Here is a 23796-nt window from a genome sequence, read left to right as displayed (position 1 = left end):
TTTGAAAACCAGTTTCCTCTTGATTTACTACAAGAAAACATGCACTTTGGAGGCACTATTGGGCAGCATGCAACAGACTAGGATTCTGGGGAGACAAGGGTTTTGCGTTGACTCTACCCACCTCCTGGCTACTTTCAGCCAGCAGGCTGCTATGAAAGAGAAGAGTGTAGTGCCTGGATATCCAACAGCCAGCTGGCTAAGGCTTATTTCCATGTTAGTTGCTCCCTGTCTCAGAGCCTGAGGTGAATGCTATTCCCCTAAAGGACTCCCCAAATGACCTAGTCAGCCTCAAACACTTCCAAACTTGCTATAGTCTTATTTCCAAAGTTCAATCCCTATGAAGACAAAACCCCCTTCCATAATACATAATTACCTACGTCTAACCTGGAATAAGACTAGATTGGTCACATCTCTGCTCTGAGCTGATTCTTGAGGTCCCTGCTCTGCCTCCGGCCAATGGCCTACATCCACCTTCACTCTCAAAATAAATTGGCAATTATGGCTTATACAACAAAGTTATTATATTGATTCACAGTATATAATGCCCTAGTACAACAAATTATGCATTATAAAAGAATTTAATGCAGTTGTCATAATTATGAAATGCTCGATTATACAGTTTGACTCAACGTTTTATTTCTCTAATACCAAGAAATCTACATGAGAAGAAAAAGTTACATGTAACTCGTCCTAGGATTCATCAGTTTGTAAATTAAGTTAAAACTGGTTGAAAAGTCAACTCAAAATATGAGCACAGCTTATTATGCACATTTTCTCATAATCTCCTTAAAAGCAGAAAACAACTTTTTCTTTTCTATATTCCTCACAACACCAATTACAGTATCATGCAAATGATCAGCTTTCACATAATGCTTACTAAATAGAACAATTACTCAAATAGTTGCTTATAAACAGCTTACCTTTAGAAACCTTTATGAAGTATAATGAAATACATGTGTAAAATAGTACAGACAGAGGCAACCATTGTAAAAAGAAGATGACCAATTGTTACTGGGCAGATAAATAATCAATTTCACCATTCAAAAGGTCAAAACCATCTTGCTACACAGGAAAAAAGGTTGACATTACATTTAAATGTCTGCAACATTCTAACCAATCTTTACTTTTTAATGTAATGTATTCTGACATAGCAACAGAGAGAAATTTCTCTCCAATTTGTAAAGAAATGACAATCCTAAGAGAGTAAATTTTTCCACCTTACAAAATTATTGAGAGATCTTCATTTAAGTGTCACTAAAATCTTTATGGTTTGGTTCTTTTGAAAGGTCATAAATACAGTGAAAAATAGCAGAACGCTGTGAAACCAATACCTAGAGGAATCCCAAAGCAATGCCAAGAAACAGAATGTACTCATGGTGACTAATACATGCAAATACTGGAAATAAATTCTAACAGATTAAACAGGTTTTGTAGCAACTAAAAGGTATATTCAAATCATTCCAAAACTAAGCAAGCTTAAGAATATGGCAATCTTCCCTACTAATAAGAATATAAGCTGGCTAAGTAGCCTGAATAACATATAAATTATAGCCAATATCAGTAGGTATAATTTTTTTCAATGTGTTTTTAATTAAAAAGGAGAAACTGACCCCTTAACTGAATTAAATCACTGTTTCAGACTTCCACTTCAGCCTTTTGATAAACATATTTATTTTTATTACTGTATCCTTTCACCCTGATGAGGCATTAAATCCTTATCATGCTACAGAATCATGAAGACAAAACTATCTTTCTGTGGAGAAATGCTGCAATATTTTATCTCTTTTTGCTCATTTAATATGGAATCCCTGGTCAAGTATCTGTCCTCTAAAATTGAGGCAGAAATATGTGCAATATAAAAAAATAAAATAAAATATATTTCCTTCAAAACCTGAATGTCAAACACAGGCACAGTTTCTTACTCAAGCATGTAACTCTGAGGATACATATAACAAACCGAAGTTAAATGCATTATAATTTGATAGGTAAAAATGGTTTAAAATAAATCCAGAGTTTTAGGATAAAATGGATATATAAATTCAAATTCTTTGCTGTGATGATTCTCTCCTCTTTGTAATTAACATGTATAATGTAGTCAAGTCTTTTCATTTTGAAAATGAAAGTAAGCAAATGAGGAGTATCTACGGGTCAAAAAACCTTAAACAAGCTTAAATGTCACAAGCTTTCTATGTAAAAGATCAAACAAACAGATTTATTGTCTGCTTTCATCTTAAAAGCATTGCCTTAGCAGATATCTACATTAAGACGACCAAGAGCATCATTACTGCAATGGATAAGAAGTGACTAAAACTAATGCCTTTAAAACAGTTCAGATATTGAAATATAAATTTCAGGAAATTAGCTTATAGCTCAGGCTGATAAACAAGATTGTACCCATCAAACTTGCATTGCTGTGTGGTTGCACACTATAATGGTAGCAACATCTATTTTTATGCTTAAGAAATTCCAGATAAAATTTTTTTTAATATGTCACTATCTATAAGCAGCTAGCTATGATGTACCCTTATCAGTTTGAACAATTTATGCTATTTTTATCATTCAAAATAAAAGATGCAGTTTGACTGTATTCAGACTTAATCTGAAAAAAAATCCGTAGAGCTCTAAACCTTGCTTTTAATCACATACAAAGAATCTCTTTCCTTACTCCCCACTTCCTCCCCCAACAAAAAACTGAAGTCAATGCAAACTCAAACACACACACATATACATTTCTAAAATTCATATTGTTTAGCTAGTGTCTGTTACTATACATATTACTTGTTCAAACATCCAAAGGAAATCTGATAATAAATCATTACGTTGATTAATATATTCTAAATGACTAAGAACTAGAAAAAGCAATAACTCTACAATCACAGTATCATCATAATTTATGAGGTCATACCTGATGACTTAGAGATTGAAAAGGCTCACAGGTTCCAGACTGCATGACCTTCCTATTTCCAGAAACCCCTAAAGATTGCATTTCCTGTCTTACAAAAGATAATCACAGCCATCTCTATGTCTCAGCATCTTCAAGGGTAGTGAAGAAAACATCAAACAGCAGATCTGTCCATCAGTATCTGTTTAAGCCATCATGTGGATATCAAATCTCATATACTGTTTATCATCTCCCCTTTGCAGTGACAAACACCCTGTATTAAGGGAGGATGACACAGTTATATTTGCTGAAGCTGCTAATGCTGTCTGAAAACAGTAAGCTTACTGCTTAGAGCAAGTCTGCATCATCCAAACAGAGAATGAGCCACATCCTTTAGGTTTACCTCTTCTGCTACTATAAAGATTTCACTTGCCAAGGACAGTTTGGGGTTTTTTTCTCAGTCTTTTAAAAATAAGCAATGTTCTGTTTAATTAAGCATCCAATGTGTCTGTTGCAAATACCATGTTAAAATGTCAACTCTTAATTATTAGGCAGTTTTCTGCATACATGACTAAGCTTTAGTATAATGACTTAACAAGCAAAATTGTATTCTCTCTTAAAGGAATCTTCCCTCCAAATGACGTGTATCATCACACATCCAACCCATCAAAAATTAGAAGTCCCTAAAAATGAAGAATTTTTATTCTGGAAATCTTTGATAATTGTGTCTAACAGTAGATAGATAAATAGGTAAATGCATATAATTTTGTATGTGGGATGCTGCCACAGCATGGCTTGATGAGCAGTGTGTAGGTCCACACCTGGGATCCGAACCTGGGAACCCTGGGCCACTGAAGCAGAATGCATGAACCTAACCACTACACCACCAAGCTGGCCCCATGGAACTTCATTTTTATTTTATATTCTTCAGACCAATATTCTTCAAATCAAAATACATTTTATATTTCTATTTAATATCTTCTTCTAAAGAGTTTAACATGCAAAAAGATAATGTGCTATTAACAAATTCCAAAACTGCATGGTTCAATATAGGAATGAAACCTATGTAAGTTATTGGCATTTTATTGTGATTTTCATTGTCTTATTTGTGTTCATCAAGGTTCTTATAATGCTTTCTTTTACCACAACATAGTAGAATCAGTAAATTTTAAGACTGATAAAGTAGTCTAGTAATAGAGAATAAATATCCTCTAAAATTATAAATGGAAATAGTTTCTCTTCACCATGTGACAAAAAATTGTATTTTAGAAATAAAACAAAAAATAGACTAAAATTATAATCAATTTAATTGAATTCAAAATTAGGACAGGAAGTGCAACACATTACCTTAAGACAGTCCTTACATTATGTAGAGCATGAATTAATGAACACTTTATTTAAAAACCTATGAACACTTTATTTATATACCTGTGAAATAAACTAAATGAAATTTAATGATAACTAAAGTGCTATACACAAAATGTTTTAGATAAATGTAGACTAATAACAAATCAGTATAATTTCTCTTCTCCCACTCACAACATTTGATGAGCATAATATGTATTGCCATGAAGACTAGTCAAAATGAGTCTTAAAGATGGATCTTCTTTAAGAAGCTGGGTGGGTCGGGGAAAAGAGAAGATGTTGCTCAAAAAGTACAAACATCCAGTTATAAGATGAATATGTTTTGGAGATCTAATGTACAGCATAGTGATTACAGTTAATAATATTGTATTATATACTTGAAAGTTGTGCTACACTGATAATCATTTTGCTGTAAGTGTATCAAACCAACACATTGTACATCCTAAATTATATCTCAAGAAATCTGGGGGAAAAGTTTTTGTTGTTAGTGCTGTTGAGTCACTTCCCTCTCCTAGCGACCCTGTGTACAGCAGAGCAGAACCCTACCTGGGCTTTTTGCATCATCCTCTCACCTTCTGGTACTATGTCGGACAATGCTTACTGCTATTCATAGGGTTTTGAAAAAAAGTTATTACACCTTAAAAATATACAATTTTTATTTGTAAAAAATAAAATAAGAAATTGGGCTTGTTTAAGGGCCTGATCCACACTATCCCTTTAAAGAAATTACTGCCTCTAACTGCAGAAGTTCAGACAAAGGGTTGGGTATTTTGGCTGTACACAAACAAAGACACAAAGGATGAAAAATCATATGTAGGGAAATACGATTTATCTATGCAGTATCTACTCTTATTGTAATCAAAATAGGTGCTCATTCCTGAAGACCTGTTTCTTAATAAAGCCCTCCTAAACTACACTGTCTCCCTTTCTATATTCATTCTTTCACGTATAAAATATTAAACATCTTCTATGTGTCAGATACTGTATAGGTGCTAGAGATTCCATGACAATACAAAATATGCTGTCACAAAAGTGGATAATTAGACAAGAATGTTTTGTTATGACAGAAGAATTAAGAGGAGATATGAGAGTGATAACAGGGCATCTGACCCTAATTGCAGAATCAGAAGGGATCGCCCTCAGGACTTATTGTTAAAACTGAGAAGATCCTGAGTAGGTCACATTCAAGGAATGGTAAATATAGCATGGTTAGACCATAAAGCGAAAGTAGGACAGAGTGGAGAGATGAGGCTAGAAGAGTAAGCCAAAGTCCAACTACAGGAAGCCTCAGAAGCCATTTAAAGATTTTGAGCTTCATCTTTAGGGGAATGAGAAGCCATCAACATAATCAGTTTTGCAGGAGTTTTTTTCTGTCTTTTTTTGAGGAAGATTGGCCCTGAGCTAACATCTGTTGCCAATCCTCCTCTTTTTGCTTGAGGAAGATTGACCTTGAGCTATCACCTGTGCCAATCTTCCTCTACTTTGTATGTGGGACACCACAACAGCATGGCTTGATGAGCAGTGTGTAGGGCCGTGCCCGGGATCTGAACCCATGAATCCTGGGCTGCTGAAGTGGAGTGCATGAACTTAACCACTACACCACTGGGCTGGCCCCTCAGTTTTGCAGCTTTAGATTATACTGGCTACCGTGGAGAATCAATTGAGTATAACAAAACTGGAAGAAGATAGACAAGTTATATAATTTTGGGCAGGGGATAATGGTGGCCTGGAACCAAAATGGTGGCAGTAGAAATGGAGAGAAATGGATAGATTCCAGATACATTTTTTTCGTTAAAAGGGATAGGGTTTGGGGATTGAATGTAAGAAGTAAGGGAGAGAGAAATATCAAGATTGATTCCTAACCTCCTACATTACTACAGATTTCTTTTTGACAATCAACATATTTTCATCACATGCTCTGTGGTATTGTTATTTATCCTTTTCATGTGCATATGCTTAGTTTTTATAAAATAGGCCATAAAAGTGTGAGAAGACTCATCTTACATTCCTTCTGTATCCTCTCACAATGTGTATAACTTTGTCTTATATACTACTGCTTTAAAAAGTGCAAATCAGTTCAACTTTTCAAAGTAATTTGGCAGTATATATTAAGACCCTTAAAAATATTCAATCCTTTCCAGTATTTCTAGTTTGGAGAATTTGTCAAAAGGATTAAGGTTTATACACAAAAATGTTTGGTGCTATATTATTAGAAAAGAAAAAATAGGAGTAAGAGAAAGGTTAATTAAATTATGATACAACAAATATGGAACACCACGTAACCACTGAATATTATGAGTGAAATATGTTAACGACAAAGGAAAATGTATATCATAATAGAATATTAAGTGAAAAATAAGATCCCAATATATTTATGTAGTACAATCTCAACTATGTAAAATATACACTGAAAAAATAAACAAACTATTAAATTTTAAAAGATGGCCCCCAATATGACTTATCTTACAAACATATACCTTCAGAGTTCATGTTTTTCTAATAAAAATAGGAAATAGTTTCTGAGGAATATTTTAAGAGTTGAACAACTACACCTGTTTTTCATGTGCTGCTTCTTTGTACTAAAAATTATGCCTCAAATTTCAGTCTGTTTTATTCATATTTTTGCTCTAATTTCACAAAAATACTCAAATCTACTTTTATTAGATTATCTATACTTTAAAAAATAATTCTTTATGTGTCTTGCATATCATTAATTATATGTGTGTAATTGTTTATTTTCACACTATTTATATTGGGTTAACACTGGTACAGATTGTTTTTGGCAAATTAGCTCTCATACCATTCAATGTTATATGAAAAAAACGAAAGAATTTGTATGACATGACTTTGTATCACTATTTGTCTAACTAGTCATTGTGGTTTGATCTAAACTAATGTCTATAAACCACAGGACAATGGGAATCACTGAGAGCACTGCAGAGTACCTACCGCTTCTCTTTTTTGAGAAGTCGTGAAAACTGTCTTATTTCACTTTTACAAGGAACATTGCTTGAACTTGAGAGCATAGGTCACTAAGTATATAGAGCAAGATGGTGAGGAAACTGACCATTCCCACTGAAATCCTAGCTATTTTGATACTCACTGCTGCCAGATAGGGTATATGATGTGGAGAGCCACAACACAAAGGGTCAGTTCAGATGAAGCATTTGTACATTAAAAAAGCACCTTTATCTGTATAAACACTAGAGTTGCATAATATGTCTTTTTCCCTCAAGTTATTAATAAATTGCATTTTTTCTAATTTCATCATCATTCTGCTAGTTCTATTAGCAAATCTGTACAGTGAATCACACAATAGAGGGAAATAAAACATGTAGCAATTTATTAGCTAATGCTGATTTTGTATTTTAATAATTATACCAAGGGCAGCCCCATGGCCGAGTGGTTAAGTTCGCAACTCCACTTCAGTGGCCCAGGATTTCGCTGGTTCAGATCTTGGGCGCGTGTGGACTCATCAACACTCATCAAGCCATGCTGAGGCAGCATCCCACATGCCACAACTAGAAGGACTCACAACTAAAATATACAACTATGTACTGGGGGGTTGTGGGGAGGAAAAGGAAAAATAAAATCTTTAAAAAAATAATAATAATTATACCAATTACAAAAGTACTTCATATCTATACAGACAACTTAGAAGAAAACCACAAGATCAACAAGGTGGGGGGATCGCTCATGAAATTTCATTATACAGAGAAACAATTACTGATATTTCACTTCTAGTTTTTAATCAATATACACTTAAAAATTATATTAAACTATTCATCTATACCTAGTATTATACTATGAACATTTCCCTAAGTCAATAAGTATTTTCTGTAACAACGTTTAGTGGACAAATGGTGGTATTCTATCAAATAGAGGTACCATACTTTAACTAACCCTCTATTCTTAGACATTTCAGTTTTTTCATTTTTAAATATTATAAATAATAGTGTAATAAACATCTTTGTGCACACAGCCTTACACATATCCTCCAGTATTTCCTTAGGATAAAGTCCAATAAGTAGACTTACTGGTTCAAAGGATATGAACATTTTGGAGCCTTTGGGTAAGAACTGCCAAATTACCCTACAGAAGGGTTATATCCATTTCCATTCTCCAGAAGAAATACTTAGTTTCTTCACTGTCTTGACAAAAAACAAGTATTATCACACAGACTTTATGTCGAATAAAGTCACAATAAGTTAATACGAAAATAAAGGAAAATTGATTAAGACGAAGGTTTAAATTAAGGATAATTAAACCAGAGTTATCTTTATAAGTTTTCTAACAACAACAATAGCAAAAACCTAGAATAAATACTTTCCTTGTTTCTATGTTTATTGACAAAGTTATGACACTGTTCCTTAAAAAATACACCTAGGATTGTAAAACAAAACAACATTTTGAATAGAAATTACTAAACAATGGCAAAGGAGACTAATTTAAAACCAATGTAATTGTAAATGTGAACTTAGTCTTTATTTTTTCTCTGTGACATCTGTGGAATGAATGAACCTAGAGAAGCAAATCACTCACCCATCACAATGCTACTTTACTCATACAAAATATGAAACACACAAATATACAAACAGAAAGACAGATTTTTGAGCTTGAGGAAATCTTTCAAATAGTTATCAGATATACCTTCAACCAAGGAGGACCACTAAGGCTTCAAAATGCCATGTGTAAAGACAATATTTTTTGTGTAAATTTGTTTTCTTCAAGCACCATTCATTCCAGGGCTAAGTAAATGGGGGCGGGGGGGACACAAAAATTTGCAATGTGTTTGATCTTTAAAAGTTTTCACTGTTAAAAAAATCATTCATATAATGATCTATTGCATGAAGTTTTCTGATAGATTCAGCTATTATTAAAATACAATTTTGGCAATGCTAAAATTGTATTTAAAGTGATAGTTAAGGAAAACTGCAAACAGGTTTGTCCTTTTAAATTCTAATGTAGACAGGGTCACAGATCATAAATAAATATGATTTTTAACAGCAAAAAAAAGACTACAAGAAAATAAAAACGCCTCAAAACTTATCCTTTATTTGTCAGAAGGACTCAGGTCCCTGGCTGAAAGCACTGGCTATGGAGGCAGACTACCGAGTTCAAATCCTGGTTCTCTGACCTTGGGATCTCTACGTGCCCTCTGCCTCAGTTTCCTTATATGTAAAATGATGATAATCCTCCTAGAATTGTTGCAAGGATTAAATGTAATTAATACATGTGAAGCAGTTAAAGCAGTGCCAGGCAGAGAGTAATTACTGGAGAAATATTTGCTACTGTCATTACAAGAAAAATATAGTTATGGGCTTGTTATTGTACCCAAAAATAAAAAGATTAAAGGAAAAACGACTGTATAAAATAAGATTATGAAACAATCAGAAGTAATTACATAATTAAGCAGAGTTTTCAAGATCTGAGGATGGTAATGTAGATACTCCAGATCTAGTTGAGCAGAATATGTTTAAAAAAAATTCAGGTATATAACACAACTTTCATATCACAGCTGCTTTAGAATCAGACAAACTTTGATGAAATCTTGGATTCACCAATTAGTGACCACGAGCAAGTTGCTTAAGCTTCTTTACTCAGTTTCCTCACGGTAAAATACAGTTAACAATGTTACCTATCTCATAAAGTTATTTTGAAGGTTAAATAAGAGAATACGCATAAGGCAATCACCACAGTGTATCAATATATAAGCTCAATAAATAAGATTTATTATTATTATTATTATTATTGGCCCAGTGGAGAGAAGAATCAATGGATAATTTAAAAAGTTGATAAGCTAAAGGTAGGGGGGGAAGTACATAATGGAAGATGACCAGTTCCTTTCCCTTTACTACTTCCAAGGTCATCTCTCTGTCCTCATTATTCCCAATTTTGGCAGCAATTGTCTCAGAATCCTGAAGAAATGTGATTGCTATATTAATGCCCAGCTAGTTACCAAATCCAGCAACCACTTTTTAGTCTTTATTATTTTCAACCTACCACTTCTTAGTCTTTATTATTTTCAACCTATCTGAAACTACTGTGTTATCACCTAGTCAAAAACTCTCTACAAATGTCCTACTCTAGTGTTTGATGACTTCCATGGTCCAACCCCGACAGACCTTTCCATTCTTATTAACTATAATACTCTCCTTCAGTTGTCTGATACTCTGCCTAAACCCAAAAGCTCACCATTCCCAATGATCATTCTGTACGATTATTCCGGCCTTTAGCTTTGCTCACACTATTACATATTGATCGTGGTTCCAATCTTGGTACTGTCACTCATTAACTGTAGAATATTTTACAAGTTACAAAACTTCTATGGACCTCAGTTTCCCTATTAGTAAAGTGGAGATAATTACACCACCTATCTACATAGTGTTCCTTGAGGATTAGATGAATTAAAAATATAAAGTGCTTAATTCACACAGTGCCTACCTAGAACCTAGTAAGTAATGAACAAATGTTGTTGTTGTTAGAATGCATGCCTTTCTCCCTCATCTCCATAGAGATCCTATCTATCTATCAAAATTTAATAAAACACATCCTCCACGAAACTTGCCCTGATCACATGCTTTTGGTCTTACCTCTCTCACGGCTCTTTAATCCTCAACTTTCCTTCCTGACTTCTCTGAAACACTAGGGCTTTCTTTTAGAGTTACACATGGCCTTATCTCTCATTCTCAATTATTAACCTCCTTAAGACAAAAACCTGTGTATGATTCATTTTCACATTGCACCTAATACAATTCCCTGAACTTAATATGCACTTGAAAATATTTATGGAATCAATGCAAGAATCAAGTCCAACTGTTATTTTTCAGGCCAGCAAAATACACCTTTCTTTCTGGGATGGTTGTTTCAAAACTGGTACTCTTATGGCAAATAGAAGAGAAGTTCAAAGATGACTCAAATAAGGGAAATAAGATAAATGTCAAGTGGCCATCTAATTTGCTGTTACAGAATATTTGTTCTGTTGAATTCCTGTTCTCTTTAGTGTTTATGGTTGTAGAATACAGGAATTAGCCTATTAAGAAGCTCTTAGATTTAATGAAAGAGTACTCCTCAAATCTGACTATAAATAGAGCTGTAATAATTTTAAAAATATTAACTCGGGAACGTATTCTATAAAAATGTCCTAAAAAAGGAGAGTAAAAAGATATAAGCGCAATAGTGTTTATAGCAAAAATCTTTATAATAGCAAAATATTGGAAAAATTCTAAATGTTAAAATAAGTGTTTTTTAAACAAAAATGGTTATAAATGTGTAGGCAAAAGTCTTCAAGGAACCACATTAAATTGCTAACAGTTATTATCACTGGGATTTTAGCTTGAGGGGATAACCAAAGAGGATTTGTCTCCAAATCATACCTCCTAGAGGATGAAAATGAGACTAGACACAAAACATCAAGAAAACAAAATTTAAAAATCACTGACACTACTCTTTTTCTCTCCAAGAACAACCACTGTATATAAGAGTAAATTAAGCGGTATAAATGAACATCAGCAACAAGAGTCATTTTGTAAATAATATTCAAAAGAAATGCTGAGTACAGGTGTGATAAAAATTAATTTCACTCTGTGGTACAGGACAGACAACTTCAGAAACACAGAAATAAGGGAAGGAAGAAAAACAATCTCTTCTCTACTCAATTGACCTTAGGATTCTTAATTTCTCTGTATTTGAAAGTTATAATATTTATTGTCTTTATTTTATTGAACTCCAGATATGTCATTATTTTGAGAACAGAAAGTAATTGCTACATCATATTCATACACACAAATATTTTTGCTTACTCATAATTTCACATTCGTTCCTTTTTGTGTATAGATACATGGAGAATTAAATGGATTATTAAAATCTAGTGTAAAGACCATAACGACTTTGAGTACAGGACACAGAGACATAAAAAATTATTCAATGTCGACATACTAAGATTTTTTAAATAATCTATTTCAATATCATTTACATCTGGCAGTAATTTTAAACTAAAATAATTACCTGTATTAGAAGCATAAAATACTGACAGAACAAGATGTTAATATTCCTTTCAAAGAAAATTCTGCAAACATTTTCTCTTGACTGATGGTTACCTTTCAAGTTTTAAATTAGGTTAAGAAGATTTTAAATCCTGTTTTAAATTAATTAGGTGAACTAGGAAACTCATATCAAACATACTTCTTTCACAGAACATAAATCAAACAAGAATCTGAATTAATCTGGCCACAGCCACAAACAAAACAGCTTGCTACGCCTCTGTATTTCTCCATTAAAGCCTTTGTCCTTCCAATGTTTTTGTTTCTTTTCCTTTTAATATAAATACCTTTCTATAAAAAAGTATACACAGAAACAGAAAGGCTCTATTCCTTAAATGCAAATGTAGTTTCTGAATTTTATTCATTTTTTTGCTGTGCTGCTTTAACCTACTAGGTCTATAAGAGGTAAAATATGGTCTCTGACCTTAGGCAAATTGAAATATGTTCGGGGAAAAAAAAACCTGTGCACACATAAGAATAGTGCAAACCTATGAGTTGTACATATAAGTTTCATGGAAGTTGAGCAGTCTGAACCCTTGTGGAAGTTTTTCACAGTTAATTTCTAAATTCAATGTTCCCCCAACCCCACGATTTTGATTTATTTATTCATACTAAGCAGCTATGATATCAGGTCATATGTAATAAATGACGTGTCTCAAAGTCGCACGCATTCTAAACGAAACTATGGAAGAACATAGAAAAATGAGTAAGGGGTTTCAAGCACCCATTCCGATGTGGGGGAAGGGGTGGTTTCCACATCTCATCAAACAATTCTCAAAGACCAACTGGGTATCCTACGATTCCACTTAGTTGTGACACTATCCACCTGGAGATAGCATCGGATTCCACAGGTTAAGTGTTCAGTCCAACAAGATTGCCCTCCTCAGCCCCCCACCCCCCACATCCACCCCCTGCTTCAGCCTACAATCTCCACTCCAGGTTGCCACCTGTGCTTCTGACGGACTGGCTATAAATCAGAAGATCCTACAACCCTCTCCTTGGATTTGATTCACCTGCTAGAGTGGCTCACAGAGCTCAGAGAAACATTTAACTTACTAGACTACTGGTTTATTTTAAAAGGATATAACTCAGGAACAGCCAGATGGAAGAGATGCATAGAGCAAGGTATGGGGAAAGGGTGCGGAGCTTCCATGCCGTCTCCAGGTGCACCACTCTCTAAATCTCCACATTTTCACCAACCCAAAAGTTCTCTGAACCCCATTCTTTGCAGTTTTTCTAGGGGCTTCATTATGTAGTTCTGATTGATTAAATCACTGGCCATCAGAGACTGATTCAACCTCCAGCCCCTCTCCCCTCCCTGGTGGTCATGGTGGGTTGGCATGAAAGTTCCAACCCTCTAATCACGTGATTGGTTCTCCTGGCAAACCAGCCCCCACCCTTATGTGGGATCCAACAGATACCTCATTGACATAACAAAAGACATCTTCCTGGCTCTCCTCACTTAGGAAATTCCAAGGGCTTTAGAAGCTCTGTGCCATAAATAGCGAAGGAAACCAAACATATATTTCTTATTTTAAATCACAAAATCACAGTGAATAATAAAAGGAAGGGGCTGTCACCCACCCAGAAAAACTAGCTGTCTCTCAAGAGTCCTCAAAGATTGGCATTACCTTAGTGAATGTGTCAAGTTTTGAGTATTTCTCTTGAACTTGCACGCTAAGAAACACAATTTTGTTTGTTTACAGATTTTTATTAATTTATTATAAATGAATGCTGAGGTACTGTCTCTCCAGTACATCACCATGGAAAGCCAACTTGTAATTAGAAGTTTGTTTAGTGAGTATACCATCCAATCTAAATGAGTTAGTTACAAGATTCAAATATTTGATTGCTTAAAGTAAAGATATCCCAACTATATCTAGATAGGTCATTAGAGGTGTCAGATAAGTTGAGCACTCAACTTCCTACACTGGACTTGACGGATATTATCAGCATTTGCCCCAATGACCTTCCTCTGTCCATGCTCTCCTAGCTGCTGACTATTCCTCCTTCTGATTGAACAGTCTTTCTTTAGCAATGGTAATACTCAAAATGGTTTTAATAAACTTTTTCAGGTTTGGGAGTTCTTTGGTCCCCTTAACACAATATTTCATATCTTTATGTATTAAGTGTTGGCTTTAAGGTTTAATTCTCATAGGACACTCTCACTACCTTATATTCAACTACTTGGGGTGCAAAGTGCTATAATAAAATTCTATCATAATACAGACAAGGAATATTTTTCTCACAATGAAAGGAGTCAAATATGTTCAATGTGCAAAATTTTAGCCCATAGGAAAATGTACCACAATATTTTATTATTCTTACATATTTTCCTTTGAATAATTATATAATTTTATAGTTCTACATACCTACATGAAATTTTTTAAAGTGTCTGAAAAACGCTAATTTATGAAAATGCAAAATTGCATTTCAATGTGTGGAACCACATGTTTACAATGTTACACTCTTCTGGAGTGTCCTCTCTACAGGCTCCACATAGATTTTTTCTTTTTTTTAAAGAGAATTTAAGTCTTACCTGCCAACCTACAAAAACAGAAACCAGTTTAAGCGGCAAAGCATTTATTTAAGATCAAAGAATTGCAATTCAGGGAGCAGAGAATCTGGCAGAAACCCAAATAGTGTCCCGCCAGGGAGTAAAAGTCAGGGGCTTTTAAGGGCAAAGAAGGGAGGTTGTATTGCAGAGAATTTTAATTGGAGTTGGAGGCAGTTAGTCTTGGCTAAACATTGATTGACTATTGGTTCTGTCTTCAGAAAGTCCATAATCCTCAGCGTTTATGACCAGGATGTTTGTTCTCCTGCTGACTTCTCAAACAATTCTTATAAAAGAGTTGTCGTTTTGGCCCAGTCCAAAGGTTTGACCCAGAACAAGGTTCAAGACAGCAAAGCCAGTTTCTCTGGAAAGGCAGCTCCGACTCCATTTAAAATGGCTCCACTTTAGTCACTTCTGACATACCCCATAAGGGAAATTTTCCTTAACTGTCCTGTACCTCGGTGACTATTCCTTCTTCCAAAGCTCTGTGTCATTAATCTCAGTCATTTGGCATTTAGTATATGCTGCTTCACATTGACAGCTTTCTTTTACACATGTGGCCTCCAAACACATGACATTTTATTTGAACTCCCATTATGCCAGTTCACCATTTCTCAACTTGTTTCATAATACTCATGTACACGTTTTATCTCTCCTAAGCCTGTAAACTTCTCAAAAGATTTTTAATTTGTATATATAAATATTCAATAATTATTTGCTGAACGCAACAATGAAAGGCTTTCTCCTCACTGGGATTATAAACCTTCTGACGGCTGGAAACATATTTTATGATTCTTTAAAATCATAGAAGTGAGTGCATAAGTGCTCTAAAATATTTATTTTTTTCAAGTCATGACAATATTAATTATATATCCATAGGAACATAGTCTCTAATTTGCTTTAACAAATTCAAAATTTTCTCTTTTTTTAAAGGAATAAACTGTTGGGTTAAATCTGTATAAATGTGCTTTTTATTTGTTCTAGGTACAGTGAAAGTTTATACTTCTATCTCATTGTATCATATCTGATTGCAGAAAATAAAGCACAATTTAAAAGATATTTTATATAGTTTCTCCATACACATACACACATATATATAGTCAATATTCAGAGGAAAATAAAGTTAATATCTATGTTAATGTGGTCATCACCTCTTCCAAATTCCAGTTTAAGGAAATTTATTCTATAGTGTTGATCTCAGACCTTTTAGTGTATAAATAGCACCTGCCGTAGTATAAAAGGACACCTAGTCTTGGGGACAGAGCAAGATGGATTAGAACAAGATGGATGCAAACAGTGCCTGAAATTCTCAGCATCAGCTATCATTCCGTATTTTACTGGATTAAGAAATTATGTTACTTAGATGGAACTTTTAAATTCATTTTGAATATTAATATATGCCATGAATCCACTACTTTCTTTGAAGAACAAGAAAGTTTTAAGTAGTCTGGGACCATGGGGTTCTCAGGGCAGAGCATGCCAAAAAGAATCTGGAGCAAGAATCTCAGTGGAAATGCACCAAAAGAAAAGGTGAAAGGTCCAAAGATGTGTTTTACTGTACGGTTTTCCCAAGGGCCTGCTGTACTTACTGCATAGTTGACTTGTTTTAAAGAGTTGACTTAACTAGCAGAAAACTTTGGTGCCCAAAAATATTGATAAAAAATAGACAATAACATCTGGAAAGATCTTGCTTTTAAAAGACTATGATTTCTAAATCTTAATTACTCTAAAATCAACACTCTCTGGTAGGATGGCACTTTACTTATTTTCATAATTTTCCCTTTGTTCATTCCTGATTATGAAGCCAACTACTAAATTACATTAACAACATTGTGAATACAAGTTATTCTTTAGTTGTGAGTAGAAGACTAAAGAAAAGACATAAAAGCACCAAAAGAGATACTTTAGTCAGTTCCTATCCAATAAAAAAATTATTTTCCTTAACATTAAAGAAATAGTTCCAAATAACAATTTTTTGAAATATAGTTTTGATTATAAAAGTTTTACCTCATAAATTTAGAAAAATAAGTGAAATAACGTAATAGTTGTAGTCTTAACTATCAAACCTCTGTGAGTAACAATGCATTTCAGACTCTACACAAGAGATGTCCTTAGAGACTCTATTTAGGTCAATTACTTTATAACCATTATTTTGGGATATACTTTTCATTACTCTAGATACAAAAAAATGAAGAAAATATTCTTTCTTCAAGACTGTAAAATTACAAAATTAATCTGCCTCAGTGAAGATTAACAGCTAAGCCTCCCAAAACAGATGATTTTTCCTATTGTATTTTTAGACAAGATAGAGAATAGAGAGCTTTTCCTTGGTAACACTGTTTAGTGTGTACTTTGAACACAAAAATTTTCAAAAGTTTGTTTATAAATAATTCTCTTACTATAATTTAAGCCCATTTCTTTTTATTCTGATCACTGAATAAAATATAATTACTCTGTTTTTTTTTATGAACAATAAAAGATAATTACATTGGGGGAATGATGAACACTGCTTACCGTAATTCTTAACATGTAGACATTGTTTAACAAACGTCTACAAGACATTTTCTTTGGAAAAAGTATAGATTAGAAAGAAAAACCAGTGAAATCAGGAAAGGCTATATTAAAGTTTTAAATTATTACAATTCACTTAATTACCTAAGTGAAATGACACTTGCTAAATTGGTTTAATATGATCATTCCAATTTATAAATCCAAGATATTATTTTAAAAACATTACTGTTTATTTTTTCCTAATTGCTAAAATATACTTGTTTTTTAGAGAAAACATGGGAAACAAAAGAGCACAGAGAAGAAACATTTACCTGCAGTTTTGACACATTGAGAACAGCCATTGCAAATATTTTGATGTATATCCCTCCAATATTTAAATACACACAGAGAATCAAAATATATACATATTTTCGTAACCGTTTTTTTCACTTAAGAATTCATCATGCACATTTTCTCATGTTTTTTTAAAAAGTCTTTTACAACCTGGGGCTGGCCCCCTGGCCGAGTGGTTAAGTTCGCGCGCTCCGCTGCAGGCAGCCCACTGTTTCGTTGGTTCGAATCCTGGGCGCGGACATGGCACTGCTCATCAAGCCACGCTGAGGCAGCGTCCCACATACCACAACTAGAAGGACCCACAACGAAGAATATACAACTATGTACTGGGGGGCTTTGGGGAGAAAAAGGAAAAAATAAAATCTTTAAAAAAAAAAATTTACTCTTAAAAAAAAAAAGTCTTCTACAACCTAACGCTAATGGCAAGACATCAATCTATCACAAGGATGTACCTAATTAATTAACCAACATGATTTCTGGTATTTTGCTACTATACACAGTGCTGCAATATTGCTCCTACATACAACTTTGCTCAGACTTCTAATTATTTGTTTCCTTTAAGTGAACTACTGGAAGCAAAATTTCTCTGACAGAAGAAATTAACGCTCCCAATACATGTTGCCAAAGTGTCCTCTAAGAAGAATGAAACTATTTAATCTCTACCTGTAAGTAAATGGTAGTGTGTCTTTTCCTTATCCTTGCCTTATCAATACTGGTTATTATCAATCTTTCAATCTTTAATAAATTCATATTTGAAAAATATATCTCAATTTTATACTAAATGTTACTTCTCTTACTACTGAGGCCACTTGCAATTCTTCTGAATATTGCCTTCATTCTTTATTCTTCCACAAGGACATGGACAACATGCTTTGTAAACTTCCTCTCTCAAATCCTAGTCTAAGGGGTTTGATTTTAAGATTGTTTGTAAAAGTGGTTTATATACTAAAAATATGAACCCTTGAGTATCATATATGCTGTAAATCTTTTTCCAAGTTTGTCATTTGGTTTTTAATTATATTTATTCTATTTTTAATCATTACCCACTGAACCTTTGGCAGTTCAGCTTCAAGTGCATTCTCTCTCCTCTAGAGTTCCTTTCTCCACCTTCCTGTTGGGGGCTAACTGCTCTGCCCCCAGGACCTTGTACTTTACTATCTATAGTACTGCTTGTTCACTCTCACCACCAGACTACGACCTCCATGAAGGCAAGACTGTGCCTGTCTTAATACTGCAAACCTTTCCAGTACATAATCTCCAGTAGATATTTAATAAAGATTTACTGGATGAATGAAACGGAAGAAAATATCTTTGCTCTGGTGCAATTTCCGGCAAAAGAAACTTCTTAATAATAAAAGCATTACTTGAAAAATACAATATTTAATGACTTCATAACATTGTCTCCAGGCAACATCTTTGACCTTGAATCATTCTGATGTATAGTGCCTCTCTTGGTAGAAATGTAGAAAGTTCTTTAAACTAGTTTTCCTAATCAAAGAGAAAATTAACATTAAGTAAAATATTGATTCTTCTCTCATTTTAACTTTCTTGATTATACCTTTTACAATAGTAACTGAGAAAGTTCTTGATAAATTCTGTGTAAATGTAATTGGAATTAATTCAAATAACCTTGAATGATGGTTATCAGGATATAAAAAGAAAAGGAAAAATTAATTTTTGTGTAGTATTTAAAAGCAGAGTTAAGTCAAAATGCTTGAGATCAAATACCAACTTCACCATTCACTAGTTGTGTAATCTTGGACAAACTACTTAATCTCCCCAAACCTCAATTTCATCATCTATAAAATAGGATTGGTAATGGTACATACCTCACAGAATAATTGCGAGGATTATATGAGATTGCATAGGTAACACACTTAACACAGAGTCTTGAACATAGTAAACACTCAATAAATGGTAGCTATTATTAGTTTTTAACTGACCTACCCAGTGTTGCTTAGAAGAATCATTAACCATAACTGAATAAATAAACCTCTGCTGGTAATCGCCCTGGATCTAGCAAAATTGAGTTGCCCAGGTGATAAGCAGCTCAGTTGCAAGTCAATGCCTGCAATTAGGCTGTCTCCCCTTATGCCTTTCTATGGGGTCCATATGTGAACCTATTGCTTATCTTCTCTTCCTACAGCATTTTAACATGCATAGCATGTGACTCCTTAACTGGCCTCTTTTGGGACCTCAGAATCAGCATCTCTGGAAGATGACTACCCATTTCTGGCTACACTTTACCCAGCCCCCTTAATTATTAGACAACAAACCCATATTTTAAGTTATATCATCGCAGGCTTTTGGCCTATATTTGTGAAAATCCACATCCATGATGTGAGAACAAAGACACACATATAGAACTTACTAAGTAAAATTTCATTTTACTTATTAACCTCTTATGAGTCAAGTACTTCCATTCAATCCCTGCAACAAACCTGTGAGATGGATATGATTTCTATAATTTACAGTTGAGGAAACCGAGGCTCTGATAGATTAAGTACATTGTCCAAGGTCACACAGCTACCTAAGGGCCAAAATTCTTTCCCCTTCCTTTTATAAAACCCCTATCCCAGGGGCCTGGTCGGTGGCGTAGTGGATAAGTTCCCACACTCCACTTGGGCAGCCTGGTTCAGATGCCAGGTGCAGACCTATACACTGCTTATCAAGCCATGCTATGGAAGGCGTCCCACATACAAAATGGAGGAAGATGGGCAGACATGTTATCTCAGGGCCAATCTTCCTCAGCAAAAAGAGGAAGATTGGCAGCAGATATTAGTTCAGGGCTGATCTTCCTCAAAAAAAAAAACAAAAACCCTATGCTCAAACAAACACCACCCTCTTCTTTCAAGTGTTTGTTCAAGCCTTTCTCCAATCATGGGAAAGCATGGCCCTGCTTTCTACCTACCATTGGGACTATGTCTTTCACTGTTCTCTCCAGGGCACTTTTCCAGAAAATTTTCTGAATGAGCAGAACTAGAAAAGAGAATATGGAGAACTCAGACTTCCAGGAAGGAAAAAAATGCAAAATTACTATTTTCATGCAGAAAAAAAAGCCACAATAACCAACAGGTGGAAACAATCCAAATGTATACCAACAGGTGAATGTATAAACAAGCTGTGGTATATACATACTATGGAATACTAGTCAGCCTTATAAAGAAATGGGGTTCTGATACATTCTTCAACACTGGCAAACCTTGAAAAACACTATGCTAAATCAAATAAGCCAAACACAAAGGGAAGAACACTGTATGATTCCACTTATACGAGGAACCTAGAGTAGTCAAATTTATAAAGAAAGAAAGTAGAATGGTGACTACCAAGGATTGAGGTGAGGAGGGAAAAATGAGGAGTTACATTTTATCTTATGTATATTTTACCACAATAAAAAAAATGGATGTGCTTTTCTACTTCTGATTGTAACTCTAGAGTCTATTCTTTTCTGATTTTACAAGTTCTTATTTTCCCTACGTATTATTAAAGATTTTACAAAATGATAACAATTCACAAAATGTTTTAGTTACTTGTCAAGCATTATTCCTCTTTCAGCCTAATTACCATAACAGATTCACTGGAACCATTATACTGTAAAGTGCTTTAAAAAAGCATAAAATTTGGTTAAATTAGAGATTTAAAAACCTGAGAAATCTCTGAAACATTTTGACCAACCAACAAAAGAAGACAGAATAAAGAATGATATTTGCAGCTTCAAGGAATGCTAATAAAAGCCTAGAGGCTTTTCTCTACCTTAATTCTCCTTGACTTCTCTGCTACAATGAATATTACCATCTACCATCCTTTCCTTTGAAACCCTCCCTTTGGCTGGTTCTCTGATTAGTCTCCATATATACCCCACGCTGTGAATCATCTCTGTAGGTTCAGTATTCAATCCTCTGCTTTTCTCTTTATATATATTCATTTATTAAACAAAAGTTTATTGAATTCCTCCTAAGTACCTCACACACTACAAAGGGCTAGGAACATAATAGTAAACCAAGTACAGTCCTTGTCTCAACATTCTAGTGTGGGAAACAGACAACTGGATAGGAAAATTTAAAACCTCTTTCTCAAGTGGATCTACTTTCTATCCCATTTGCTACATGGTATCTGTGGTCTCTGCTGCCTGTTGGCCCCCAATCAAACATATCACTCTGTATTCACATCTTTCTGTAGTCTCCTCACCTTGAATCTGAGCTGGGGATGTGATTTCCTTTAAGCGATAAAATGCAGCATAAATTACGCTGTGCCAATTCTGAGCCGACACCTTCAGTAGTCCTGGCAACTTCCACTTTTGCACTATTGGGAACCAACAAACTGCCATGTAAAAAGTCTGTCCACCCTACAGGATACACTGTGTGGAAGCAGAGATGTCCTAAGACTACACGGAGAAAGAGAAAAGAACACAGCCACCAGCGTCTTAGTTGAGCCCAAGCCCTAACCAACTGCAGATGAGAACCCTCAAAAACAGCTGAAGAGCCATCCAGATGAGCCCAGTACAGATTGCAGAATCATGAGCAAATAAAATGATTGTTGGCTTAAGCCATTAATTTTTGGGTGGTTTGTAAGCAGAATTAGATGAGCAAAACAGCATCTCACTGAACTTAAATCCTGTAAAGTTTCATGCATATGTCGTCTCAATCTTAAAAACTAAAAACTGAATTCATTTGTCTTCCCATTCAAGATCCTTTTAACAATTTACTTTTCCCTATAGTACCTACCATTCTTACAAGTACAGAGCTCTAAAAATACCATCTACACCCACTCACATTATGATACACTAGGACTGAGGACATTAATAAATGTTAGAACAAAAATGGTTCCATAGACAAGTTTGAAAATCACTGGATTAAATAAAATTATAAAACTGTCTTTGCTATTAGATTGGTTAGAGACTTTGTTATTGAGCTTGTTAAATTCAAGAAAAGAATATAAAACGAATACTTCCAAAATATATTTGACATGGAATTCTGTTTTCCACAGACTATTTAGTAGGACTAGTTTTTTACAAAATACATTTTGGGAAAATGGACAAAGGACAAGGTAACATATAAGGTCAAGAAAAAAGGACAAGTCTGATTGTTCCTGAAGCTCTTCATTTTCTCAAAAGTCAAAAGCAAAAGCATATTTTTCTATGTGTATACTATACTTTAATAAAAAGAGAGAAAAATAGAAAGATCAGCTCAAAGTAGAGATAGTGATGGGTATGACAACACTAAGAACCAATGGTATGAAATTGTAGTGGTTCATGTCAGCATATTTCCATAATCTTTTTTCACCAATTAGTTCATCATTCCAGAAATAGAAACACAAAAATTAAGAAGACAAAGAAAGAGCCACAGTGATCATATCAAAAGATTTTCAAAATGAGAAAGCTTAGTAAGGAGAGTATTAAAATAACTATAAATGTGCTCCAGACCAAAACCAAGCAGTCATACGTAGTGAGAAGGTGTTTAATGGAGCAAAGTAGCTCCTGAAGACAGGAATCCAGCTAAAGATGAGGAGCTTATTGAGTGAGCATAGGAATACAAGGAGCAAAGTAACCAGGCTTTTGATCTAAGAAAAAGCTAACCATGTTTTAGAACACAGAAATTTGGGGTTAGAAAATACATTATGATATAATTAATGGAAAGCATACTGGATTAAAATTCAGAAGACTTAGGACTAACTAGTTGTGTCACACTAGATAAGTCACTTAATATTTCTGGCCTCAGATTCTCAACCCCAAAATGAATAGGAACCGTATGGTCCTTTCCAGTTTCAGAATTCTATGAGCCTCTAATTCTCGGTGGATTAATGCCACATGATGATTAAGTCTTTAACAGTGCATGGCTAATGTGAAGTGATGACAATAAGGAATATGAGTCATGAGCATGAATGTTAGCAGCCAACTGTAGGAAAGGAAGATTGTGAGTCCGATATGTTCTCTATGATAGTTATAAAGGGATTTGGGTGGTTAGTAAATGATAATGAGGACTTGATATAAGTAGCATTGACTTCAAACAAGATGAGGGAGAGAGAAGGCTGCAATTTTATATTCTTTAAGTAAAACTGAGTAAGCCTGGTCTGGCCCCATGGCCTATTGGTTAAGTTCAGCATGCTCCACT

At 34.4% G+C, this 23796-nt stretch overlaps 1 protein-coding gene across 16 annotated transcripts in view; it reads right to left on the bottom strand.

The window, feature by feature from the left end:
* SLC4A10 (solute carrier family 4 member 10) overlaps window positions 1-23796 on the bottom strand; it is a 284389-nt gene that overhangs the window by 202937 nt on the left and 57656 nt on the right. For 8 of the 16 annotated variants that reach the window (XM_044768820.2, XM_070507982.1, XM_044768817.2 and 5 more), the window contains exon 1: window positions 2906-3162. The exons of 6 other annotated variants lie outside the window; for them this stretch is intronic. In XM_044768820.2, coding sequence (XP_044624755.1) covers window positions 2906-2986 — 81 coding nt within the window. In that variant the 5' untranslated portion in view covers window positions 2987-3162. Of the gene's footprint in view, window positions 1-2905; window positions 3292-23796 lie in introns of those variants that run through there. 2 more of the 16 variants (XM_014860082.3, XM_070507977.1) reach the window with 2 other exon arrangements.

This window comes from Equus asinus, chromosome 4 (genome assembly GCF_041296235.1).
Source record: "Equus asinus isolate D_3611 breed Donkey chromosome 4, EquAss-T2T_v2, whole genome shotgun sequence".
Classification (NCBI taxonomy): domain Eukaryota; kingdom Metazoa; phylum Chordata; class Mammalia; order Perissodactyla; family Equidae; genus Equus; species Equus asinus.
The sequence above is the reverse complement of the archived record's forward strand: the minus strand, read 5'-3'. Positions and strand labels throughout refer to the sequence as shown.